The sequence below is a fragment of the Calliphora vicina genome, chromosome 4, assembly GCF_958450345.1.
Source record: "Calliphora vicina chromosome 4, idCalVici1.1, whole genome shotgun sequence".
NCBI classification, from domain to species: Eukaryota; Metazoa; Arthropoda; class Insecta; order Diptera; family Calliphoridae; genus Calliphora; species Calliphora vicina.
Genome location: NC_088783.1, coordinates 112,846,499 through 112,872,968, shown reverse-complemented (window position 1 = coordinate 112,872,968; position 26,470 = coordinate 112,846,499). Strand labels below are relative to the sequence as shown.

The window sequence follows — 26,470 nt, the reverse complement described above, 5'->3', positions numbered from 1 at the left end:
GTTCTAGTTCTGTTCTAGTTCTGTTCTAGTTCTGTTCTAGTTCTGTTCTAGTTCTGTTCTAGTTCTGTTCTAGTTCTGTTCTAGTTCTGTTCTAGTTCTGTTCTAGTTCTGTTCTAGTTCTGTTCTAGTTCTGTTCTAGTTCTGTTCTAGTTCTGTTCTAGTTCTGTTCTAGTTCTGTTCTAGTTCTGTTCTAGTTCTGTTCTAGTTCTGTTCTAGTTCTGTTCTAGTTCTGTTCTAGTTCTGTTCTAGTTCTGTTCTAGTTCTGTTCTAGTTCTGTTCTAGTTCTGTTCTAGTTCTGTTCTAGTTCTGTTCTAGTTCTGTTCTAGTTCTGTTCTAGTTCTGTTCTAGTTCTGTTCTAGTTCTGTTCTAGTTCTGTTCTAGTTCTGTTCTAGTTCTGTTCTAGTTCTGTTCTAGTTCTGTTCTAGTTCAGTTCTAGTTCAGTTCTAGTTCAGTTCTAGTTCAGTTCTAGTTCTAGTTCAGTTCTAGTTCAGTTCTAGTTCAGTTCTAGTTCAGTCCTAGTTCAGTTCTAGTTCAGTTCTAGATCAGTCCTAGTTCAGTTCTAGTTCAGTTCTAGTTCAGTTCTAGTTCAGTTCTAGTTCAGTTCTAGTTCAGTTCTAGTTCAGTTCTAGTTCAGTTCTAGTTCAGTTCTAGTTCAGTTCTAGTTCAGTTCTAGTTCAGTTCTAGTTCAGTTCTAGTTCAGTTCTAGTTCTAGTTCAGTTCTAGTTCTAGTTCTAGTTCAGTTCTAGTTCTAGTTCAGTTCTAGTTCAGTTCTAGTTCAGTTCTAGTTCAGTTCTAGTTCAGTTCTAGTTCAGTTCTAGTTCAGTTCTAGTTCAGTTCTAGTTCAGGTTCTAGTTCAGTTCTAGTTCAGTTCTAGTTCAGTTCTAGTTCAGTTCTAGTTCAGTTCTAGTTCAGTTCTAGTTCAGTTCTAGTTCAGTTCTAGTTCAGTTCTAGTTCAGTTCTAGTTCAGTTCTAGTTCAGTTCTAGTTCAGTTCTAGTTCAGTTCTAGTTCAGTTCTAGTTCAGTTCTAGTTCAGTTCTAGTTCAGTTCTAGTTCAGTTCTAGTTCAGTTCTAGTTCAGTTCTAGTTCAGTTCTAGTTCAGTTCTAGTTCAGTTCTAGTTCAGTTCTAGTTCAGTTCTAGTTCAGTTCTAGTTCAGTTCTAGTTCAGTTCTAGTTCAGTTCTAGTTCAGTTCTTTTCTAGTTCTGTTCTTTTCTAGTTCTGTTCTAGTTCTTTTCTAGTTCAGGTTCTTGTTCAGTTCTAGTTCAATTCATGATTATAATGAAGTTCACAAAAATCATTTGGTTTTAACTCTTTTATTTTTAAACATATGGTTTCTTTATCATTATTAACAATTTAAAATTTTTTCAATACAAAACATTACAAAACTAGAGATCGTATTAAAACTCTTTAGTACCTTATCTTTACGAAGACTTTTCCTTCAAACCCACCAACTTTTCACTTTCCTGCCACAACCAATCAGCCATTTCATCATCTCTAGCCTTGGCCAGCAAAGGATACAACTTCATTCTGTCATAATAGCCACCCGTTTCATCCTGCATTTCCGGATCTAAAGCCAAAAACAAAATAGTTTGAGCGCCACCCTTGGTGGAACGTAAAACGAACTTGGAAAATATGGAACTAAAGAAATTCAAAACCGGATCATAGCGTGTCAATTCCGATTGCACTGAGCCGGGATGTAAACAGTTCACCGAAACATTTGAGTTTTTCAGCATGCGGCCCAATTTGCGGGTAAACAAAATATTTGATAATTTACTGCGTCCATAGGCACCAAAACGAGTATAGTTCTTTTCTAAATTCATGTCTTCCTTATCGAAATTGCCAAAGATATGAGCGAGAGAGCTGACCACTACAATGCGACTGGGAGCAGAGGCTTTTAATAGATCCAATAATAAATTGGTTAAAAGAAAATGTCCCAAATGATTGACTCCAAATTGTTGTTCAAATCCATCCTGGGTGAGTTTGCGTGGTGTGCTCATTATGCCGGCATTATTGATTAAAATATCCAAACGTTTTTCCTCTTTTAAAAATTGCTCAGCAAATTCTCTTACCGATTTGAGGGAGGATAGATCCAAAGAGCGATTAAAAACATTGGTGTTGCCTGATAGAGTAACAATTTCTCTTCTAGCTTTTTCACATTTATCAAAGTTACGACAAGCCATGTAAACACGGGCTCCCCGTTTGGCCATTTCCAAGGCTGTCTCCTTGCCTATGCCCGTATTGCAGCCAGTTATTACCACCACTTTGCCATCCAAACGATTGGTTTTGTTGTAGTAGGGCCCCTCACGCCACAAATAAAACACATACATGGCCACGGCCGACAGCAGACACCAGCAGGTGAACTCAAATTCCTGGCCTCCCTTAACGCAAAAGATGCGCACCTGATCGCGACAAAATAGATAGTTTAACAATTCCGCTATAGTCATGGTGCTGGTGGAGAATGAATGAGTTTTAATGATGAAGGGAAAATAAATTTACACTTTACTTACTAGCTTTTTATGGAATTTAATGTTTGTTATGAAATTAATGTAATTAAAACATTTAAAAGTATAATTTTTATAAAATTATAACACAAATTATAAAACAAAGTTCAATGTTTAACTGCCTTTCAACAACTGGCTGGTGAAAAAAAGCGGCATAATTGAGCGAAAGAGTCCAATCTAATCTCTACAAAAACAAAATGATTACAAATTTTATAAATAAATAAACAGAGAGTAACAAAGAGAAAGAACGTGAGAGGGAGCGAATGAAATGAAAAAAATGGTAGCCAGATGATGGTATTAATGACATGATCCATTTCAGCAAAGAAAATGCCCAAAATGTCTTGGGAAAAGAAACCAAATTTAAACAATTTTTAGTCAAGAAACGAACGAATAATTGTAAAGTGGTTACTTTTTTCTAATTTTGATTTTAAATGAAAATTTTTATAACTAATAAATTTCTTATAATGTTTTAAAGAAATTTACATAATTTTTCTAATCGATTAACGATTACTTGACCGCTTTTTAAGCGGTTACCCGCCTTAATTTTTCTAATTTTGAGAAAACTTCTTAAGTAATGTTATTTAAAATAAATTTAAAAGCTTTTTGGCCAAGTAACGAATAACTTTCAAAGTGGTTACTTTTTGCTAATTTTGATTTTAAGTGAAAAATAGTATAACAAATAAATTTCTTATAAGGTTTTAAAGAAATTTAGATACTTTTGCTAATCGAATAACGATTACTTGACCGGTTTTTAAGCGGTTACCCACCTTAATTTTTATAATTTTGGGAAAACTCCTTAAGTAATGTAATTTTAAATAAATTTAAAAGCTTTTAGGCCAAGTAACGAATAACTTTCAAAGTGGTTACTTTTTGCTAATTTTGATTTTATGTGAAAAATAGTATAACCAATAAATTTCTTATTCATTTCTAAAGAAATTTACATAATTTTTCTAATCGATTAACGATTACTTGACCGGTTTTTAAGCGGTTACCCGCCTTAATTTTTCTAATTTTGAGAAAACTTCTTAAGTAATGTTATTCAAGATCAATTTAAAAGCTTTTAGGCCAAGTAACGAATAACTTTCAAAGTGGTTACTTTTTGCTAATTTTGATTTTAAGTGAAAAATAGTATAACATTTAAATTACTTATACATTTTTAATGAAATTTACATAATTTTTCTAAACGAATAACGATTACTTGACCGGTTTTTAAGCGGTTACCCGCCTTAATTTTAATAATTTTGAGAAAACTCCTTAAGTAATCTTATTTAAAATAAATTTAAAAGCTTTTAGGCCAAGTAACGAATAACTTTCAAAGTGGTTACTTTTTGCTAATTTTGATTTTAAGTGAAAAATAGTATAACCAATAAATTTCTTATAAGGTTTTAAAGAAATTTAGATAATTTTTCTAAACGAATAACGATTACTTGACCGGTTTTTAAGCGGTTACCCGCCTTAATTTTAATAATTTTGGGAAAACTTCTTAAGTAATGTTATTTAAGATAAATTTTAAAGCTTTTCGGCCAAGTAACGAATAATTTTCAAAGTGGTTACTTTTTGCTAATTTTGATTTTATGTGAAAAATAGTATAACCAATAAATTTCTTATTCATTTCTAAAGAAATTTAGATAATTTTTCTAAACGAATAACGATTACTTGACCGGTTTTTAAGCGGTTACCCGCCTTAATTTTTCTAATTTTGAGAAAACTTCTTAAGTAATGTTATTTAAAATAAATTTAAAAGCTTTTTGGCCAAGTAACGATTAACTTTCAAAGTGGTTACTTTTTGCTAATTTTAAGTGAAAAATAGTATAACCAAAAATTTCTTATAAGGTTTTAAAGAAATTTACATAATTTTTCTAAACGAATAACGATTACTTGACCGGTTTTTAAGAGGTTACCCGCCTTAATTTTAATAATTTTGAGAAAACTTCTTAAGTAATGTTATTTAAAATAAATTTAAAAGCTTTTAGGCCAAGTAACGAATAATTATCAAAGTGGTTACTTTTTTCTAATTTTGATTTTAATTGACAAATAGTGTAACCAATAAATTTCTTATAATGTTTTAAAGAAATTTAGATAATTTTTCTAAACGAATAACGATTACTTGACCGGTTTTTAAGCGGTTACCCGCCTTAATTTTAATAATTTTGAGAAAACTTCTTAAGTAATATTATTTAAGATATATTTAAATGCTTTTTGGCCAAGTAACGAATAACTTTCAAAGTGGTTACTTTTTTATAATATTGATTTTAAATGAAAAATTGTATAACAAATAAATTTATTATAAGTTTTAAAGAAATTTAGATACATTCTTCTAATCGAATAACGATTACTTGACTGGTTTTTAAGCGGTTACCCGCCTTAATTTTAATAATTTTGAGAAAACTTCTTAAGTAATGTTATTTAAAATAAATTTAAAAGCTTTTAGGCCAAGTAACGAATAATTTTCAAAGTGGTTACTTTTTGCTAATTTTGATTTTAAGTGAAAAATTGTATAACCAATAAATTTCTTATAATGTTTTAAGGAAATTTAGATATTTTTTCTAAACGAATAACGATTACTTGACCGGTTTTGATGCGGTTACCCGCCTTAATTTTAATAATTTTGAGAAAACTCCTTAAGTAATGTTATTTAAAATAAATTTAAAAGCTTTTTGGCCAAGTAACGAATAATTTTTAAAGTGGTTACTTTTTGCTAATTTTGATTTTAAGTGAAAAATTGTATAACCAATAAATTTCTTATAATGTTTTAAAGAAATTTAGATAATTTTTCTAAACGAATAACGATTACTTGACCGGTTTTTAAGCGGTTACCCGCCTTAATTTTTCTAATTTTGAGAAAACTTCTTAAGTAATGTTATTTAAAATAAATTTAAAAGCTTTTAGGCCAAGTAACGAATAATTTTCAAAGTGGTTACTTTTTGCTAATTTTGATTTTAAGTGAAAAATTGTATAACCAATAAATTTCTTATAAGGTTTTAAAGAAATTTAGATACTTTTTCAAATGGAATAACTGATTGATTGTCATAAACAGAAAATACCTGCACAAACTATGGCCCATCTTAGATATCTTTAAGTTAGACACAAAACCTCTAACAAATTCTATTCTTTGCAGCTTATTCTTTAATTTTATTTAAAAAAAATTACCATATATGACCCGAACATTATTTTAGTAACAAAAAATCATAAAATTTCGAATAATTTTCCCTACATGGCGTTTTTGATACAAATTTGTATGTGTCGTAAAAAAAACGCTAAAATGATCTTTTTATTACTTTCACTCTCTTTTTCATAATCTCTCATTTAACTAAATTCTCTCTACTCAAAAACAATTGTTGCGATAATACAAATTTGAAAATGAGTACAAACACGTATTTTTGGAATGTGTGTGTATCTATTTACTCATTTAATTCACAGACAGATAACGTTGGAAATACATTAATTTGTACAAACATGTGTACGTACTTCTGTTGTTGTCACCACTTGCATATTTATTTATACTCGTATTCATTTATTAAGTATTCATTCATACAGATATTCATTTAAGAAAAACCAGATGTTTGAAATGTGCAACTGGCTTTGTAATGGTCATACATGTTGAAAAATTAAACGTGGTACTTGCACAAAAGTTCAAGGCATTAAAATGTTTTTTAAAATGAATTTGTAATAGAAAATTTTGAAATTGTTTGCTTCAGATATTAATTTACGGAAGAAATGTGTGTATTTTGGTAGAGATTTTTTTCTTTTTAGTTCAGTTTCGGTAACAATCAAAACTGCTTAGAAGTAACCACTTTACAAGTACTCGTTGCATGACTAAAACTTGTCTAAATTAATTTTAAATTGCATTAGTTGAGAAGTTTTCTCAAAATTAGAAAAATTAAGGCGTGTAACCGCTTGAAAACCGGTTAAGTAATCGTTAATCGATTGAAAAATTATTTAAATTTCTTTAGAAATGTATAAGAAATTGATTGGTTATATTATTTTTCACTTAAAATCAAAATTAGCAAAAAGTAACCACTTTGAAAATTAATCGTTACTTGGACTAAAAGCTTTTAAATTTATTTTAAATAACATTACTTAAGAAGTTTTCTCAAAATTAGCAAAATTAAGGCGGGTAACCGCTTAAAAACCGTTCAAGTAATCGTTAATTGATTAGAAAAATTATGTAAATTTCTTTTAAAATCTATAGGAAATTTATTGGTTATACAATTTTTCACTTAAAATTAAAATTAGAAAAAAGTAACCACTTTGAAAATTATTCGTTACTTGGCCTAAATACTTTTAAATTTATCTTAAATAACATTACTTAACAAGTTTTCTAAAAATTATAAATTTTTAGACGAGTAACCGCCTAAAATATTGTTAAGTAATCATTATTCGTTTAAAAAAATAATGTGAATTACTTTAGAAATGTATAAAAAATTGATTGGTTATATAATTTTTCACTTGAAACCAATAATAGAAAAAAGTAACCACTTTGAAAATTATTCGTTACTTGGCCTAAAAGCTTTTAAATTTATTTAAAATTACATTACATAAGAAGTTTTCTTAAAATTAGAAAAATTATTACGGGTAACCGCTTAAAAACCGGTTAAGTAATCGTTATTCGTTTAAAAAAATAATGTGAATTACTTTAGAAATGTATAAGAAATGTATTGGTTATACAATTTTTCACTTAAAATCAAAATTAGAAAAAAGTAACCACTTTGAAAATTATTCGTTACTTGGCCTAAAATTATTTAAATTAATTTTAAATAACATTACTTAAGAAGTTTTCTCAAAATTCGAAAATTTAAGGCGGGTAACCGCTTTAAAACCGGTTAAGTAATCGTTAATCGATTAGAAAAATTATCTAGATTTCCTTAAATATTTATACGAAATTTATTTTTTATACAATTTTTCACTTAAAATCAAATTTAGAGAAAAGTAACCACTTTGATAATTTATTCGTTACTTGGCCTAAAAGCTTTTAAATTTATTTAAAATTACATTACTTAAGAAGTTTTCATAAAATTAGAAAAATTAAGGCGGGTAACCGCTTAAAAACCGGTTAAGTAATTGTTATTCGATTAGAAAAATTATGTAAATTACTTTAAAAATGTATAAGAAATGTATTGGTTATACAATTTTTCACTTAAAATCAATATTAGAAAAAAGTAACCACTTTGAAAATTATTCGTTACTTGGCTTAAAAGCTTTTAAATTTATCTTAAATAACATTACTTAAGAAGTTTTCTTAAAATTAGAAAAATTAAGGCGGGTAACCGCTTAAAAACCGGTCAAGTAATCGTTGATCGATTAGAAAAATTATGTTAATTACTTAAAAAATGTATAAGAAATGAATTGGTTATACAATTTTTCACTTAAAATCAAAATTAAAAAAAAGTAACCACTTTGAAAATTATTCGTTACTTAATTTTAAATAACATTACTTAAGAAGTTTTCTTAAAATTAGAAAAATTAAGGCGGGTAACCGCTTAAAAACCGGTTAAGTAATCGTTATTCGATTAGAAAAATTATGTAAATTACTTTAAAAATGTATAAGAAATGTATTGGTTATACAATTTTTCACTTAAAATCAATATTAGAAAAAAGTAACCACTTTGAAAATTATTCGTTACTTGGCCTAAAATTATTTAAATTAATTTTAAATAACATTACTTAAGAAGTTTTCTTAAAATTAGAAAAATTAAGGCGGGTAACCGCTTAAAAATCGGTTAAGTAATCGTTAATCGATTAGAAAAATTATGTAAATTTCTTTAAAAATGTATAAGAAATTTATTGGTTATAAAATTTTTCACTTAAAATCAAAATTAGAAAAAAGTAACCACTTTAAAAAATATTCGTTACTTGGCCTAAAATTATTTAAATTAATTTTAAATAACATTACTTAAGAAGTTTTCTCAAAATTATAAATTTTTAGACGAGTAACCGCCTAAAATATTGTTAAGTAATCATTATTCGTATACAAAAAATTATGTAAATTACTTTAAAAATGTATAAGAAATTTATTGGTTATATAATTTTTCACTTAAAATCAAAATTAGAAAAAAGTAACCACTTCGAAAATTAGTCGTTACTTGGTCTAAAATTCTTTAAATTAAATTTAAATTACACTACTAAAGAAGTTTTCTCAAAATTCGAAAATTTAAGGCGGGTAACCGCTTAAAATAAGGCTAAGTAATCGTTATTCGATTATAAAAATGTTATAGATTTCTATGAAATTTTATAGGAAACTCCTTAGTTAAGCAATATTTTACTTTAAATCTGTATTAGCAAAAAGTAACCACTACCATATTTTTTAATTTTTTTTTAACGAAAATTAAAGAAAAATCTAAAATAAATAGAAATAGTGGGAGATTTTTTTGTAACTTAAAGATATAGAAAATTCTGAGACAGGCCATAGTTTAATAATTATAATTTATCATTATTTCACATCATTATTTTAGGAAATATCTTAATAATTGTCTGCTACTTGTTTCAACACTAGAATTTTGACCCATTTCATTTATGAGAAATTTTCCCATGTCATGAAGTTTTGCGAGACAATTGCAAAAACCACCCTCTTCATATGTAGTTCTCAAGTAGCTTGAATGTGTGTGAATCTAATTTATGTTTGAAGAAACCTTTTTCAATCACAAATAAAAAAGCCGTCATAGTTTGTGGGTTAAAAAGAAATGTCTAAGAGCTGTGTTTTTTACATGATTTATATCTTACCTTTCAAAACTGAAAATTTGTTAAGCAGGGCCAGGAAAAGAAGAGGGAGTTTTAAGGCTTTTTCTTTAAATAATCTTAAATTTATTTGGTTAATTTTCCTACCCAGTTTGAAACTTGTTGCTTGTCATTGGTCTCCAGCTGTATAATTATTCATTAACATCTTAATTACTTAATTAAATTGCCTAAAAACACAACCAAGAGCAAATAAACAAAATGTGTTTTTTTTTTGTTTTTGTTTCCTGAAAATCTATTACATTTTATTTCCATTCAAATGACACCAAAACTATGTCATCATGACATGGGTTTCCAACTTTCATTAGTAATTTTTTCTTGTTGCTTCTTTTTTTCTGTTGGTTTTTATTAAGATCTCTGGGGAGTCCATTATTAAAACAACACGAGGATTCTAGAAATGAGTTAATAAGTGTAACAGCAGCAACAAAACTACTACTGCTGTCACTCATTTACAAATAAATGAATTCCCAGTCATTAACACCACAGCCACTGACTGACTGCTTTTGCTTTAGAAAACTTTCAAAGCCATCATCATTATCATGCTCATTATAATAATGAACATCATTAAAGCCTTGTCATTATAACACTATTCCCAGTATTTTTATTTCAATATTTTTTTCTTTTTAATACCCTTCACCATGAGTGTTAAGTTTACATTTCGTTTGTAATTTCTATATTTTTCATTTGAGAACCTAAAAACCTATGTTGAAATCAGCTTTCCCTAGCCCCCAAATAACTTTTACACATGATTCATACATCAATATAACCGCTATAGTTCCGGTTCGCATGCTATTAAAAATCAAGAAAATCGGTCCATAAATGGCTGAGTTATAAGCAAAAAACCAAGTCCACCTCGATTTTTGACCCATTTTTGATCTTTAATCTTTATCTTTACTACTAAGTCCTTAATATAGACAATATGGATATCAAATGATAGATATTTGAAAGACCTTTGCAACGGCATATAAAATGTCTTATTAAGTCGGCCCTTTAATGGCTCAAAATCGGGTCAAATATTTTTTAACCTGAATTTTTTTTACCAAAAAAAAATTTTTTTTTTTCATAAAATATTTTCAATCTTTATTATAAAATGAACTTTGGTGAAGGGTATAAAAGATTCGCCATATTCATATATAGCTCTATTACTTGTTTTTTTTTTTTTGTATAACTGTCTGCCTATCATTTTATTTTGTTTCTCTTTTACTTTTTTTCTATTTAAACATTCATAATGCTACATAACTAATTAGACACTAATAATAATCATATTATTTATGGCATGAATAGAAAATATGTTTGTAGAATATTTATTAAATGAAAAAATTAAAGGCCTCCCATTATACAAAAAATTTTTGCAAAAAAATTCTTCACAAAATTAAAGGCAACATTTTTTGTATTTTAACAAAAATTTTTAAACCAAAATAAAATTTCTAAAATTTTTTTTTAATCAAAATAAAGCTAATAATGTATTGATTACATTTTTGAATATTTTTTATTAATAGCATGAAAAACCACAAAAATCTGAGGCGGGCCAAATTTTCTAAAAAAAAATTTTAACAATTTTTTTTAACCATCTTAAGGCTGGTTGTATAAAGAATAGATTTGTAAAAGAATTTTGTTTGTTAGATAAAGAATACGAAATTTTGAGGCGGGCCATATTTTGTAGCAAAAATATTTAAAAATTTTTATTATGGAAATTAAGCTTATGGAATAATTATAACATTTTAAAAGTTTCATTCTATATATCTTAATAAATTATGAAATTCTGAGGCGGGCCATATTTCGTAGCAAAAATATTAAAAATTTTTTATAATCAAATGAAAGCTAACATTAAAATGAACCTATTTTGCTATGATTTATTTTTGTTACTTAAAAAACTACTAAATTCTGAGGCGGGCCATATTTTGTAGCAAAAATATTAAAAAAATTGTATTATGGAAATTAAGCTTATGGAATAATTATCACATTTTCAAAGCTTTTTTCTTTTTATGATAAAAAATTAAAAAATTTTGAGGCGGGCCATAATTTTGTATACAAATTTTTGAAATTTTTCTTTATAGAAATAATGCTAAGGCCTAAATAATACATATTTTAATAACTTAAAGATATTTACTCCAAGAAATACAAAATTCTGAGGCGGGCCATATTTTGTAGCAAAAATATTTAAACATTTTTATAATGAAATGAAAGCTAACATTACAATGAACCTATTTTGCTATAATTTTTGTTTGTTACTTAAAAAACTAAAAAATTCTGAGGCGGGCCATATTTTGTAGCAAAAATATTTAAATTTTTTTATAATGAAACGAAAGCTAACATTAAAATGAACTCATTTTGTTACAATTTTTGTTTGTTACTTGAAAAATTAAAAAATTCTGAGGCGGGCCATATTTTGTAGCAAAAATATTTAAAATTTTTTATAATGAAATGAAAGCTAACATTAAAATGAACTTATTTTGTTAAGATTTTTGTTTGTTACTTAAAAAACTATAAAATTCTGAGGCGGGCCATATTTTGTAGCAAAAATATTTAAAATTTGTTATTATAGAAATTAAGTGTATGGAAAAATTATCACATTTTCAAAGCTTTTTTCTATATAACTTGATAAATTACTAAATTCTGAGGCGGGCCATAACTTGTAACAGAGATAATTTAAATTTATTTTATTGAAATTAAAGCTAATCCTACAGTTAACATATTTCCGAATGCATTTTCTTTGTAACATAAAGAAATACAGAAATCTGAGGCGGGCCATATTTTTACATATTTATTTTCTACCAAAATAAAGTTTAATAAATAGTGAGTTTATTTTGGCAGATCTTTTGTTTCCAGCATAATGCAATACTAAAATCTGAGGCGGGCCATAATTTGTAACAGAAATAATTTCAATTTTATGTTTCAGGATTAAAACTAATGCTGCAATGAATTTATTTTTAAGGGAATTTTGTTTATTAAATAAAAATGTACAAAAATCTTAGGCGGGCCATATACTTTTTCTTGATGGCCTTAAATTAGATTCAAAATATCTACAATTTTGTTTATTTTAGAAACTAGTAAAGACTTTTTGGTAATTTTTCTTTAAGATTCTAAAAGCTAAGACCTTTTTTGTTATAAAACTTAATTAAATGTCTTCCTAGCTGGGCTAACAAAAAATTTTTCAGGCGGGCCATAAACAGAATTTAACAAAAATTCATTATTTTGCATTTTTAAGCATTATTTTAGGTAGTAATTAATTTTATTTGAGCAAAAAGTTGTTCAGTTACTGCTAAAACCAAATACTTTTTCTTGGGGGCCTTAAATTAGATTAATTTTGCTTATTTTAGCAACTAATAAAGATTTTTTGAGAATTTTTCTTTAAGATTCTAAAAGCCAAGAGCTTTTTTGTTATAAAACTTAATTAAATGTCTTCCTGGTTGGGCTAACAAGAAAAATTTGAGGCGGGCCATAAACAGAATTTAAGAAAAATTCATGATTTTGCATTTTTTGCATTATTTTAGGTAGTAATTAATTTCATTGGAGTAAAAAGTTGTTCAATTACCTCTAAATGTTGCAGCAAATACCTTTTTTGTGGGGGGCCTTAAATTTGTTTAAGAAAATTTATAATTTAGCTTATTTTAGCTAATAATAAAGATTTTTTAATAAATTTTCTTGAAGATTCTAAAAGCTAAGTCGTTGTTTGTTATTAATTTGGAAGAACTGTTTTTCTATCTGGGCTAACAAGAAAAATTTGAGGCGAGCCATAAACAGAATTTAACAAAAATTCATGATTTTGCATTTTTTAGCATTATTTTAGGTAGTAATTAATTTTATTGGAGTAAAAAGTTGTTCAATTACTTCAAAACTGTTGTAGCAAATACTTTTTTTGTGGGGGCCTTAAATTTGTTTAAAAAAATTTATAATTTAGCTTATTTTAGCTAATAATAAAGATTTTTTGAGAATTTTTCTTTAAGATTCTAAAAGCTAAGTCGTTGTTTGTTATTAATTTGGAAGAAATGTCTTTCTATCTGGGCTAACAAGAAAACTTTGAGGCGGGCCATAAACTGAATTTAACAAAAATTCATGATTTTGTATTTTGTAGCATTATTTTAGGTAGTAATTAATTTTATTGGAGTAAAAAGTTGTTCAAATACCTCTAAACTGTTGTTGCAAATACTTTTTTTGTGGGGGGCCTTAAATTTGTTTAATAAAATTTATAATTTAGCTTATTTTAGCTACTAATAAATATTTTTTGAAAATTTTTCTTTAAGATTCTAATAGCTAAGGCCTGGTTCGTTATAAATAATAATTAAATATAGCTTTAAGTTAGCTAGCAAAAAAAATTTCAGGCGGGCCTTACAATTTTTTCAAAATTTCATTATTATTTTAAGACAATATTTAAATTTCTTGTAAGTATTTAATTAATTTATAGCTCTTCTTTTGTAAGACAAGAATTTTTAGAAAATCTGGTGTTTTTTCTAAATTTTTTGCTAAATTTTAGCTTACTTTTTTTTTAATAAAAAAAAAGTAAAATTATTTGATTTTCTTTAAATTTTTTAAACAAAATTTTAATTTTTATTATTAAATATTGGAAATTTATAAACTTTTCTTATTTAAATCCACCAGTTTTGCGCTTTCCCTCCACAACCACTCTGCTAATTCCGAATCTTTCGCTTTTGTCGATATTTGGGCCACTTTCATTCTGTCATAATAGTCTCCACTTTTGCCCTCTACTCCAGGATCTATGGCCAAGTATAAAGCTGTTTGGGCTCCACCTTTGGGAGAACGTAAAAGTAATCTGCTAAGCAAAGCATTTAAAAATCCCAGTAAAGCATCATTGCGCCATATTTCAGTTCTCACCACGCCCGGATGCATACAATTCACCGTGACCTTTGACCCCTTAAGCAGCAGGGCCAGTTTTCTTGTAAATAATATATTACACAGTTTACTTTGGGCATAAGCCTGCATTTTATTATAATTACGTTCACCTTGCAAATCTTCTTTATTTATAGAGGCCATGAAATGTATTATAGAACTGACAACCACAATGCGACCGCTGGGGGAATTTTTCAAAGCCTCCAATAATAAATTGGTTAAAAGAAAATGACCCAAATGATTGACGGCCAAGTGTTGCTCAAAACCATCAGAGGTTAAGCTGTGTTTTACACCCAATACCCCGGCATTGTTGATGAGTATGTCCAAGTGATGTTCTTGCAACAAAAAATTCTTCACAAATCTTCTTACTGATGCCAAAGAAGACAAATCCAGTGATCGATTAAACACCTGGGGATTTCCTGTCCTAGAAATTATTTCCAAACGGGCCTGTTCACATTTCTCATAATTACGACAAGCCATATAGACTCTAGCACCTCTCCGGGCCAAGTCCAGGGCAATTTCCTTGCCTATACCGGTATTGCAGCCAGTTATAATAACAACTTTGTGTTCTAAGCCATAGGTTTTGGTGTAATATGGTCCTTCGCGCCATTTGTAGAAAGCATAGGCCGCCATTAGAGAAATTACACCCACTGAAGCCATTTTTAATCTATTATTCTTGTAGAATTGCAAAATATTCTTGAAATATTGAATTTGCATTAATTTTGTTATAGACATTTGGCTAAAAATTTCAAATATTTTATTATTTATTTATGTAATTTATATAAATATGTGTCACACTTGTTTTTTTTTTGTAACTTGACTGGTCGCACTTGTTAGCCGCTTTAAAAGTAATCAACAACTGAAAATATTTAACTAACATTCAGTTTAGTAAAGCCAATTAAACAGTAATTAGTTTTTGAACTTGACCAAAGTAACATATCTAACAACTTTTTGCTTAAATAAAATTAATTACTAACTAAAATAACGCTAAAATATGCATAATAATGAATTTTTGTTAAATTCTTTTTATGGCCCGCCTGAAATTTTTTTTAGTAGCCTAGCTAGGAAGACATTTAATTAAATTTTATAACAAAAAAGCTCTCAGCTTTTAGAATCTTAAAGAAAAATTCTCAAAAACTCTTTTTTAGTAGCTAAAATAAGCAAAATTGTAGATCTTTTGAATCAAATTTAAGGCCCGCCAGAGAAAAAGTATTTGGTACAACAGTTTAGGAGTAATTGAACAACTTTTTACTCAAATAAAATTATGTACTACCTTAAATAATGCTTACAAATGGGAAATAATGATTTTTTATTAAATTCTGTTTATGGCCCGCCTGAAATTTTTCTTGTTAGCCCAGGCAGGAAGACATTTAATTAAGTTTTATAACAAAAAAGGTCTTGGCTTTTAGAATCTTAAAGAAAAATTAACAAAAAGTCTTTTTTAGTAGCTAAAATAAGCAAAATTGTAGATTTTTTGCATCTAATTTAAGGCCCCCAAGAAAAAGTATTTGGTTTTAGCATTTTAGTAGTAATTGAACAACTTTTTAGTCAAATAAAATTGTTTGCAATTGAAAATAATGCTGGAAATAGCAAAATAATGAATTTTTGTTAAATTCTGTTTATGGCCCGCCTGAGAATTTTTTTGTTAGCCCAGCTAGGAAGACATTTAATTAAGTTTTATAACAGAAAAGGTCTTGGCATTTAGAATTTTGAACAAAAATTCTCAAAAAATCTTTTTTAGTAGCTAAAATAAGCAAAATTGTAGATTTTTTGAATCTAATTTAAGGCCCCCAAGAAAAAGTATTTGGTTTTAGCAGTTTAGCAGTAATTGAACTACTTTTTGCTCAAATAAAATTGTGTCCTATTTAAAATAAGGATTAAAAATGCAAAATAATGAATTTTGGTTAAATTCTGTTTATGGCCCGCCTGAAAAAATTTTTGTTAGCCCGGCTAGGAAGATATTTAATTAAATTTTATAACAAAAAAGCTATCAGCTTTTAGAATCTTAAAGAAAAATTCTCAAAAAATCTTTTTTAGTAGCTAAAATAAGCTAAATTATAAATTTTCTTAAACAAATTTAAGGCCCCCCACAAAAAAAGTATTTGGAACAACAGTTTTGAAGCAATTGAACAACTTTTTACTCCAATAAAATTAATTACTACCTAAAATAATGCTAAAAAATGCAAAATCATGAATTTTTGTTAAATTCTGTTTATGGCCCGCCTGAGAATTTTTTTGTTAGCCCAGCTAAGAAGACATTTAATTTAATTTTATAACAAGAAAGGTCGTATCTTTTAGAATCTTAAAGAAAAATTCGCAAAAAATATTTTTTAGTAGCTAAAATAAGCAAAATTGTAGATTTTTTGAATCTAATTTAAGGCCCCCAAGAAAAAGTATTTGGTTTTAGCAGTTTAGCAGTAATTGAACTACTATTTGCTTAAATAAAATTTGTTGCTATTGAAAATGATGCTGAAAATAGCAAAATAATGAAGTTTTGTTAATTTCTGTTTATGGCCCGCCTGAAATTTTTCTTGTTAGCCTAGCTAGCAAGACATTTAATTAAGTTTTATAACAAAAAAGTTCTTAGCTTTTAGAATTTTGAAGAAAAATTCTCAAAAAATCTTTTTTAGTAGCTAAAATAACAAAAATTGTAGATTTTTTGAATCTAATTTAAGGCCCCCAAAAAAAAATATTTGGTTTTAACAGTTTTGCAGTAATTTAACAACTTTTTATTCCAATAAAATTTTTTGCAATTGAAAATAATGCTGGAAATAGCAAAATAATGAATTTTTGTTAAATTCTGTTTGTGGCCCGCCTGAGAATTTTTTTGTTAGCCCAGCTAGGAAGACATTTAATTAAGTTTTATAACAAAAAAGATCTCAGCTTTTAGAATCTTAAAGAAAATTTATCAAAAAATCTTTATTATTAGCTAAAATAAGCTAAATTATAAATTTTCTTAAACAAATTTAAGGCCCCCCACAAAAAAACTATTTGCTACAACAGTTTTGAAGTAATTGAACAACTTTTTACAACAATAAAATTAATTACTACTTAAAATAATGCTAAAAAATGCAAAATCATGAATTTTTGTTAAATTCAGTTTATGGCCCGCCTGAGAATTTTTTTGTTAGCCCAGCCAGGAAGACATTTAATTAAGTTTTATAACAAAAAAGGTCTTAGCTTTTAGAATCTTAAAGAAAAATAACCAAAAAGTATTTACTAGTTGCTAAAATAACAAAAATTGTAGATTTTTTGAATCTAATTTAAGGCCCCCAAGAAAAAGTATTTGGTTTTAGCAGTTTAGCAGTAATTGAACTACTTTTTGCTTAAATAAAATTTTTTCCAATTGAAAATAATGCTGGAAATAGCTAAATAATGAATTTTTGTTAAATTCTGTTTATGGCCCGCCTGAAAAATTTCTTGTTAGCCCAGCTAGAAAGATATTTAATTAAGTTTTATAACAAAAAAGGTCTTATCTTTTAGAATTTTGAAGAAAAATTATCAAAAAATCTTTATTAGTAGCTAAAATAAGCAAAATTGTAGATTTTTTTAATCTAATTTAAGGCTCCCAAGAAAAAGTATTTGGTTTTAGCAGTTTAGCAGCAATTGAACAACTTTTTACACAAATAAAATTGTTTACTACCTAAAATAATGCTAAAAAATGCAAAATAATGAAGTTTTGTTAAATCATGTTTATGGCCCGCCTGAGAATTTTTTTGTTAGCCCAGCCAGGAAGACATTTAATTAAGTTTTATAACAAAAAAGGTCTTAGCTTTTAGAATCTTAAAGAAAAATAACCAAAAAGTATTTACTAGTTGCTAAAATAACAAAAATTGTAGATTTTTTGAATCTAATTTAAGGCCCCCAAGAAAAAGTATTTGGTTTTTGCAGTTTAGCAGTAATTGAACAACTTTTTACTCCAATAAAATTTTTTGCAATTGAAAATAATGCTGGAAATAGCAAAATAATGAATTTTTGTTAAATTCTGTTTATGGCCCGCCTGAAAAAATTTTTGTTAGCCCAGATAGGAAGACATTTTATTAAGTTTTATAACAAAAAAGGTCTTAGCTTTTAGAATCTTAAAGAAGAATTCTCAAAAAGTCTTTATTAGTAGCTAAAATAAGCAAAATTATAGATTTGTTAAACAAATTTATGGCCCCCAGAGAAAAAGTATTGTATACAACAGTTTTGAAGTAATTGAACATGTTATTACTCAAATAAAATTGTTTCATACTTGAGATAGTGATAAAAACAGCAAAATAATGAATTTTTGTTAAATTTTTTTTATGGCCCGCCTGAAATTTTTCTTGTTTGCCTAGCTAAGAAGACATTTAATTAAATTTTATAACAAAAAAGGTCTTGGCTTTTAGAATCTTAAAGAAAAATTACCAAAAAATCTTTATTAGTGGCTAAATAAACAAAATCGTTGTATGGCCCGCCTGAGAAAAAACTTGTTGATTAAGTTTAGATGTTGTTTAAGGGTTTTTTAGAACAAAAATCCCTTTGACTTTTAGAATCTTGGAAAAAAATTATAAAAAATCTATAGAAAATGCTGAAATAAGCAAAAATGCTGGAAGCAGGTTTATGGCCCTCCTGAGAAATTTTTTGTTAATTTAGTTTAGAAGTCAAGTTAGTAGTTTTTGTTACAATAAAGATCTTGGCTGCCAAAATGACTGGAAATCTGTGAATGGCCCGCCTGAGAAAAAAGTTGTAGTAAAAGCCAAGTTGCTTTTTAATGGGTTCTTAAATCAATTAATATGTTGACACTAATTTGAGTTAGCAAAACTTAATAAATTTCACATAAATTGCTAATTTGTTGTGTTTTTAAGCATTTTAATTGAAGCTATTAGGTAGTTAACAAACTGGTTTTAATTTGAGTCTAAAAAAACTTTATTTAAATATTCAAATTAATAGCAGTTTTACATTTTGATTGGCAATAATAGGATTTTAAATAAAAATTTTAAATGTTGTTGTTCTTGTACCCAGTATTATTGTGGCTAATAAACTTGAATTTTTTATGACTTTGCATAAATTTGTTGCAATATGTTGTTAAATTTTCTGTTTTTTTTCGCTCATAATTCAACAATTTTTATTTCACTCTATATAAACTACAAAAAGACTGGCTGTTAAAGTTACAACAATACATTTTGTTTATTGTGGGTTTTTCTGGATATTTTTTTTTTGTTTTTGGAAAACAGAAAAGCGACCATAAACCCAGCACACTTGAGAGTCTTTGATGGAAATAATACCAATTGTAAGACAATGTTGTAAAGAGGATTTTATGGCTACAAAAACAGAGAAAAACAAAAGTTCTGGTGATGCAGTTACAGGCTGCCAAGAAGAGAATTTAACCAAGTAACAACTACTGCTATTTACTTCTTTTATTTTTTTTTTTGCTCCAGCCAATACGTGAAGAAAATCATAAAATCTGCCAAAAATAAACAAATTAAAGAATTTTTGTTTTTTTTTCGGAAATTGTCTTGGAAAAAACATTTAAATAAAGAAACAACAATGTTGTTATAAATTTATGATGCTGTTTGACTGCAATAATAATGGCAAAATAACAATAAAAGCACCTGTTCCAGCAGTTTAAGGCATTTAAAAACTAAACAGTGGTTTGAAAAGTATTTTTTTTTTACCATCTGCATGTTGAAATCAACTTTACGTAGCTCCAAAATAACTTACATAAATGATTCATACATCAGTATATCCGCTATAGTGTCGGTTCAGATGCTATTTAAATTCAAGAAAATCGGCCCACAAATGGCTGAGTTATAAGCAAAAAACCAGGACTACCTCGATTTTTTAACTATCTTTGATCTTTAGTCATTGACTGGATTACTAAGTCTTTATAATAGACAATATGGATATGTAATGATAGATATTTCAAAGACCTTTCTAATGATGTCTATAACGTTATCAAAAATTGGACCTGTAATGGCTCAAAATTGAGAAAAATATTTTTTAAACCGAATTTTTTTTGTAAAAATTTTTTTTTCCAAATTTTTAAACAAAATGCAAAATGTTTTTATTTGTATTTCACTATTTTACTTGCTTTCTTAATTTTTTCTAAGATTTGCTAATATTTTGAGACGTTTTTTATTTAGCGATTTTTTTGGAAAATTTTATTTAAAATTTTTTTTTTAATTTTTTTTATTGAAGATTGAATTTTATTATAATTTCTTTTTGTTTTATTAAAATTTTGGATTTCTGAAACATGTTTTGTTTAGGCGTTTTTTTTTAATTTAACGAATTTTAATTTTTTTTACACAAATCTCTAAATTTTCATTCATTAATTCCGGATTAAGAACAAAATTTAAATTTCATACGTTTTAAATAAGTTTTTAAGACATTTTTCATTTAGGCGTTTTTTTAGATTCTTTAAATTAAAAAAGTTTTTATCAGTATTTCAATATTTTACTTGCTTTCTTAATTTTTTCTAAGATTTGCTAATATTTTGAGAGGTTTTTTATTCTAGCGATTTTTTTTTATTAAAATTTTTGGATTTTCTTATGTTTTTAAGCAATTTCTGAGAAATTTTTTATTTAGGCGTTTTTTTTAATTTCAATAAATTTAAAATTTTTTTGATAAAAATCTCTAAGTTATTGAATATTTTACACAATTCATTTAGTTTTTGTAAAATTTCTTTAATTTTGTGCAGTTTTTTGTTCAGGCGCTTTTTTTTAGTCTTTAAATTTTCCACTTGATTTATTAAAATTCGCTTAGTTTTCATTGGATATTTTAAATTTCATACTTTAAATAAGTTTTTGATAAATTTTTCATTTAGGCGTTTTTTTTAGATTCTTTAAATTTTTAAACAAAATTCTAAACATTTTTATTCGTATTTCTTTCTTAATTTTTTCTAAGATTTGCTAACATTTTGAGACGTTTTTTGTGCTAGCGATTTTTTTTTTAATTTTTATTATAATATTTTTTTTTTATTAAAATTTTTGGATTTTCTTATGTTTTCTAGCGTTTTCTGAGAAATTTTTTATTTAGGCGTTTTTTTAATTTCAACAAATTTTAAATTTTTTTTTATAAAAATCTCTCAATTTTCATTGGTTATTGAATATTTTAAGCAATTCATTTAGTTTTTGTAAAATTCTTTAATTTTGTGCGGTTTTTTATTTAGGCGCTTTTTCGCTTAGTTTTGGGGTTTTTTCTATAAATAAAACTCTCTTAAAACCACTGTTTTATTTTGTGCTAAGTGTCCTGTGATTTCGATTTTATAGTTTTCTTTTATTTTCTGTTGTTATTGCTGGCTGTTGGTTTTCGATAATTTTCAATTTTGTTTAGTTTCCATGTACTTGAACTTTGATAAAAATTCCATAAATCCTTTTGTTATCAAAATCATTGTTTTCCTATGAATGTGTGTGGCAAAAGGAAGTGGTTAAGTATGATAGTGTGTGTGTGCATATTTTAAAACTTTTTTTCTTCTAACCAACAAACACGTAGTTTTGTTGTCTATTACTTTGGTTTTTCAAAACAATTGTCTTTTGTTTTCTTTTCATATTTTCTTTGGAGTTTTATTTTTTGTTTTGAGGGTTTGTGGTTTTTGATTTTAAAAGTATCTGGCTTTTGGGGAATTTCCTTTTTTTTTGTTTGATATTTCTGTTATTTGCTTAAGAGTATTGATATTATTGGTTGCTTTTTAGGGTTATGCTTGTCTTGTTAAAGTTTTCGTTAAAGCATAACATTGTGTGTGCTTGGCCAAACAATTTCCTTTATAATATCCTAAAAGTATGCTTCAAAATATGACATTTTTGTTCTAAGAAAAACAATACAAGAAATTGGTAAAATTTTAAAGCATACTTTAAGGAGATTTTAATACTCTAGGTGCAAAAGATTAAGGAGACACTCAAAATTCATAAATTTCCATATTTAAGCTTTCATATCATATTTCCTTCCGTTTTCCATTATCATATCTTATTGTTTTGTATCATAGCCAAAGTCTTGCTTTCAAATTCCTTTTGCCAAAGTCTTATTGAAGTGTTTTATTGAGTTATATCTGGCCACTACAATTAGTTTCACCTTCAGCTGCCGCCATCTGTTCAGCATAAACCACATTTTAACTCGACACTTAAGAGGATTTCAAGCCATTTTAATCCCTTTTACATTCATGTCACCACAAACTCACACGACAATAAACTCATTGTATGGCCGGCCAGCCACTAGCAAAGGAAAAACTCGTTTTTAAGGGGGTGTGTGGCTTAAGCTGGACAATTATTGTTGTGTAGTGTATTGCATTGGAGTGGTTATATTGCTGTAATTGTGTTTGTGCACTCATTGAGTAAATTATCGGCGTAATACCCAGATATATTATTAAGAGGATTTTTTCATTTTAATTTTTTTTGGTTTATTCTTTTTCACAAAAGTACAAAAATATAATATAGTTAAGCTGTTCGTTAACAATGCATATGCCTTTTGAAAGTTGTATCTGTGGAAAATTGAAAATAACTATGAACTTTAACATGACAGTTTAGGGTTTAAGTTGTTTTTAAGAAGAGTTTATTATAAGAAAAAAGGAAAAAAATTAAAAAAACAAAAAAAATTCTAAGGGGGAAAAGGGGGCATATTTTTTAGGATGGGCAAATTTTAAATTTTTTTAGAATTTATAAAAGCTGCGAACTTTTCTAATACGATATAAACTTTAATAGGTATTTTAGTTTAAAACTCAAAAATCTCTCAGGCGGGCCATATTTTGTAAATGGAAAATTTTAAATTTATTTAAAGTTTTTAAAAGCTGAGAAGGTTCTCATTATGAAATAAACTTTAATTGTTATTTTTCTTTAAAACTCACAAATATCTCAGGCGGGCCATAGTTTTGGAATGGAAAATTTTCGATTTATTTTGATTTTTTGAAAAGCTGAGAAGGTTCTCATTACGAAATAACCTTTAATTGTTTTTTTTTATTTAAAACTCTCAAATATCTCAGGCGGGCCATATTTTTGAAATGGAAAATTTTAGATTTTTTTTAAATTTTTTAAAACTGACAACTTTCTGATAACGATAAAACCTTTAGTATACGTTTTTAGTTAACATTCGCCAATATCCTAGGCGGGCCATATTTTGTGTTTGGAAAATTTTAAATTTTTTTTAAAAATTTTAAAAGTTGGGATGTTTCTCATTACGAAATAACATTTAAAAAGTGTTTTTATTTAAAACCCACAAATATCCCAGGCGGGCCATTTTTTGGGATAGGAAAATTTTAGTTTTTTTTTAATTTTTTAAAACCTAAGAATTCTAACGTATAGAAATAATATTTAGTATGTCTTTTTAGTGCTAACTCACAAATATCTGAGGCGGGCCATAATTTGTGTTGGGAAAATTTTTAATTTATTTAGAATTTTTGAAAGCTGAGAACTTTTGTATAACGAAATAACCTTTAATAGCTCTTTTTGTTTAAAACTCACAAATATCCCAGGAGGGCCATAATTTGTGTTTGGAAAATTTTAGATTTTTTTTTAAATTTGTAAAAGTTGGGATGTTTCTCATTACGAAATAACATTTAAAAAGTGTTTTCATTTAAAACTCACACATATTTGAGGCGGGCCATAATTTGTGTTTAGAAAATTTTTAAATTTTTTTCAAATTTTTAAAAGCTGAGAAGGTTTTCATTACATAGTAACCTTAAATAGCTCTTTCTATTTAAAACTCGCAAATATCTGAGGCGGGCCATAATTTGTGTTAGGAAAAATTAAAATTTCTTTAGAATCTTTAAAAGTTGAGATGTTTCTTATTACGAAATAACATTTAAAAAAAGTTTTTGTTTAAAACTCACACATATCCCAGGCGGGCCATAATTTGTGTCAGAAAAATTTTAAATTTATTGAGAATTTTTAAAAGCTGAGAACATTTTTATAACGAAGTAACCTTTAATAGCTCTTTTTATTTAAAACTCACAAATATCTGAGGCGGGCCATAATTTGTGTTTGTGAAAATTTTCAATTTATTTAGAATTTTTAAAAGTTGAGATGTTTCTTATAACGAAATAACCTTTAATAGATCTTTTTATTTAAAACTCACAAATATCCCAGGCGGGCCATAATTTGTGTTTTGAAAATTTTAAATTTATTTAGAATTTTTAAAAGTTGAGAAGTTTTTCATTACGAAATAACCTTTAATAGCTCTTTTTATTTAAAACTCACAAATATCTGAGGCGGGCCATAATTTGTGTGAGGAAAATTTAAAATTTATTTAGAATTTTTAAAAGTTGAAATGTTTCTTATTACGAAATAACATTTAAAAAGAGCTTTTGTTTAAAACTCACACATATCTGAGGCGGGCCATAATTTGTGTTTAGAAAATTTTAATTTTTTTAAAAAAAATTTAAAGCTGAGCAGATTTCCCTTACCTTGTATCATTTCATAAGTATTTTAACTTAATACTATGGAACATCTCTGGCGGGCCATATTTGTTGCTAGGAATTTTAAAAAAAATTTAATTTTAATCTTTAAATTTTGAAAATTTTAATTGTTTTTTTCTTGAAGACTTAAAAGATTTTATATTAATTTTTGTTTATGTGTTTTCTAACTCATTAAATATGCTTGCAACGTTTTTAATTTTCAGTCTAACAAATTCTTTACGATTTAGCCTTGAAATCGTGTAACCCTTTTGCATACTTTGAGGGATGAGGGATATAGTAGTTTGAAAAAGCCTTTTAATTTGGGATTTTTAATTACGCCTCGCCAGAATTACTTAAGCATGCAAATATGTATGGAAATATTTTGAGTTAACCCCCCCAAAAATATACTTTGTTTAATTTGCGTATAATTAGTGTTGAAAGCATTTCATTGCCTAGTGTTTAGGCTTAAGAATATTTTCATGTATTTTCGGTAAGTACAAAATGTATAAATTCCCATATAAAGATTAACATGTTGTAAAAGCATTGAACAGCTAGCAAGCAGCTGGAGTTTGGTGATTTTTTTTTTCTCTCTTACCTGCAAAGTTATGCAGTGTTGTGACTTTTTAATATGTACCCCCATATATAAAGTAATTAATGGACATCACAAGCATAATAAATGAACTTGCAAAGAAATTTTATATCTGAATGTTGTCTGTAGGTTTATGCTGGTTATCACTGTTCTCTATATAAAAAAACATACAGCATACTTGTGGGCGGTTACCCTTAAAAGCATACATTTGTGGGTTGGATATGAGAGTTTGTGTTTCTTTTGCCGGTTTTAATGTAAATATTGGTAGTGAGTGGAAAAATCTGTAGCTGTTCATATAAATAAATGTATAAGCCAACATGTGTGTGTGGTTTTTCCAGCCAAAAAAGAAAATATTTTTCTCGGGTTTCTGTTACTGCTCCTATAAATATGCTTTTTATAATGACACATGTTCTTTTCTGTTATTGTTGTTGTTTTTTTTCTTCCTGCTGTTGTAATTCATTTGTATTATTCCCTGTAGCGCATTTAATTTTAATTATGCGTGACAACACACTCATCTTCTGTCTTCTTTTTGCTTTGTATGAGTTCATAATTTTTGTTTACTACTTTTTTTGGAGGTGGGGCGGTTTTTGGTTTGATTTTATTTCTTTTGTTTTTGGCAAAAACTTTTCGCCCTATTTATTGCCATATAAGTTCTTGTAAAGTTTTTGTCGTGGATTTTAATTATTATTAACGGGTTCTGTCCACATGACAGGGATCAATTTTGACAAGCATTAGTAGCAGTAGTCAAGAAAAAGGTTTAAGTGAACTGTAAAACCAGTAAAAAATTAAACAGATTTATGAAAACAAAGCATACTTTAAGGATTATCAATAAATATAAATATTAAAGCATACTTCTAGGCAGTTAAAGGAATTTTGAGAAAACAATAACAGTTTAGAATCTCTTTAAAGAGTTTAAAATGCAAACAATTTAAATAAATTAAAATTTGTTAATAGAAAAATGGCCCGCCTCAGATATTTGTGGGAATTAACTAAAAAGACTTATTATACATTATTTTGTAATAATAAAGTTTTCAGCTTTTAGAAATTTTACAAAAAATAAAAAAAAATTCCAAACACAAATTATGGCCCGCCTCAGATATTTGTGAGTTTTAAATAAAAAGAGCTATTAAAGGTTTTTTCGTAATAAAAAAGTTCTCAGCTTTTAAAAATTCTAAAGAAATTTAAAATTTTCCAAACGCAAATTATGGCCCGCCTCAGATATTTGAGAGTTTTAAATAAAGAGAGCTATTAAAGGTTTTTTCGTAATGAAAAACTTCTCATCTTTTAAAAATTAGAAAAAAAAATTTAAATTTTCTGAACGCATATTATGGCCCGCCACAGATATTTATGAGTTTTAAATAAAAAGAGTTTTATAAGATTATTTCGTAATGAAAACCTTCTCATCTTTTAAAAATTTTAAAAAAATTTAAAATTTTCTAAACACAAATTATGGCCCG

At 27.0% G+C, this 26,470-nt stretch overlaps 3 protein-coding genes across 3 annotated transcripts in view; 1 reads left to right on the top strand and 2 right to left on the bottom strand.

The window, feature by feature from the left end:
* LOC135956281 (uncharacterized protein CG43867) overlaps positions 1 to 26,470 on the top strand; it is a 354,041-nt gene that overhangs the window by 6,806 nt on the left and 320,765 nt on the right. The gene's annotated exons all lie outside the window — the stretch shown is intronic.
* On the bottom strand, positions 1,296 to 2,638 carry LOC135956283 (retinol dehydrogenase 12-like). The gene is made up of 2 exons (XM_065506723.1): positions 2,506 to 2,638; positions 1,296 to 2,446 (listed from the first exon to the last, which is right to left on the bottom strand). Exon 2 carries the CDS (start codon positions 2,440 to 2,442, stop codon positions 1,420 to 1,422), a length of 1,023 nt encoding a protein of 340 aa, XP_065362795.1. The 5' UTR covers positions 2,443 to 2,446; positions 2,506 to 2,638; the 3' UTR covers positions 1,296 to 1,419.
* On the bottom strand, positions 13,801 to 14,718 carry LOC135956650 (retinol dehydrogenase 11-like). Its single transcript, XM_065507200.1, has one exon. It carries the CDS (start codon positions 14,710 to 14,712, stop codon positions 13,801 to 13,803), a length of 912 nt encoding a protein of 303 aa, XP_065363272.1. The 5' UTR covers positions 14,713 to 14,718.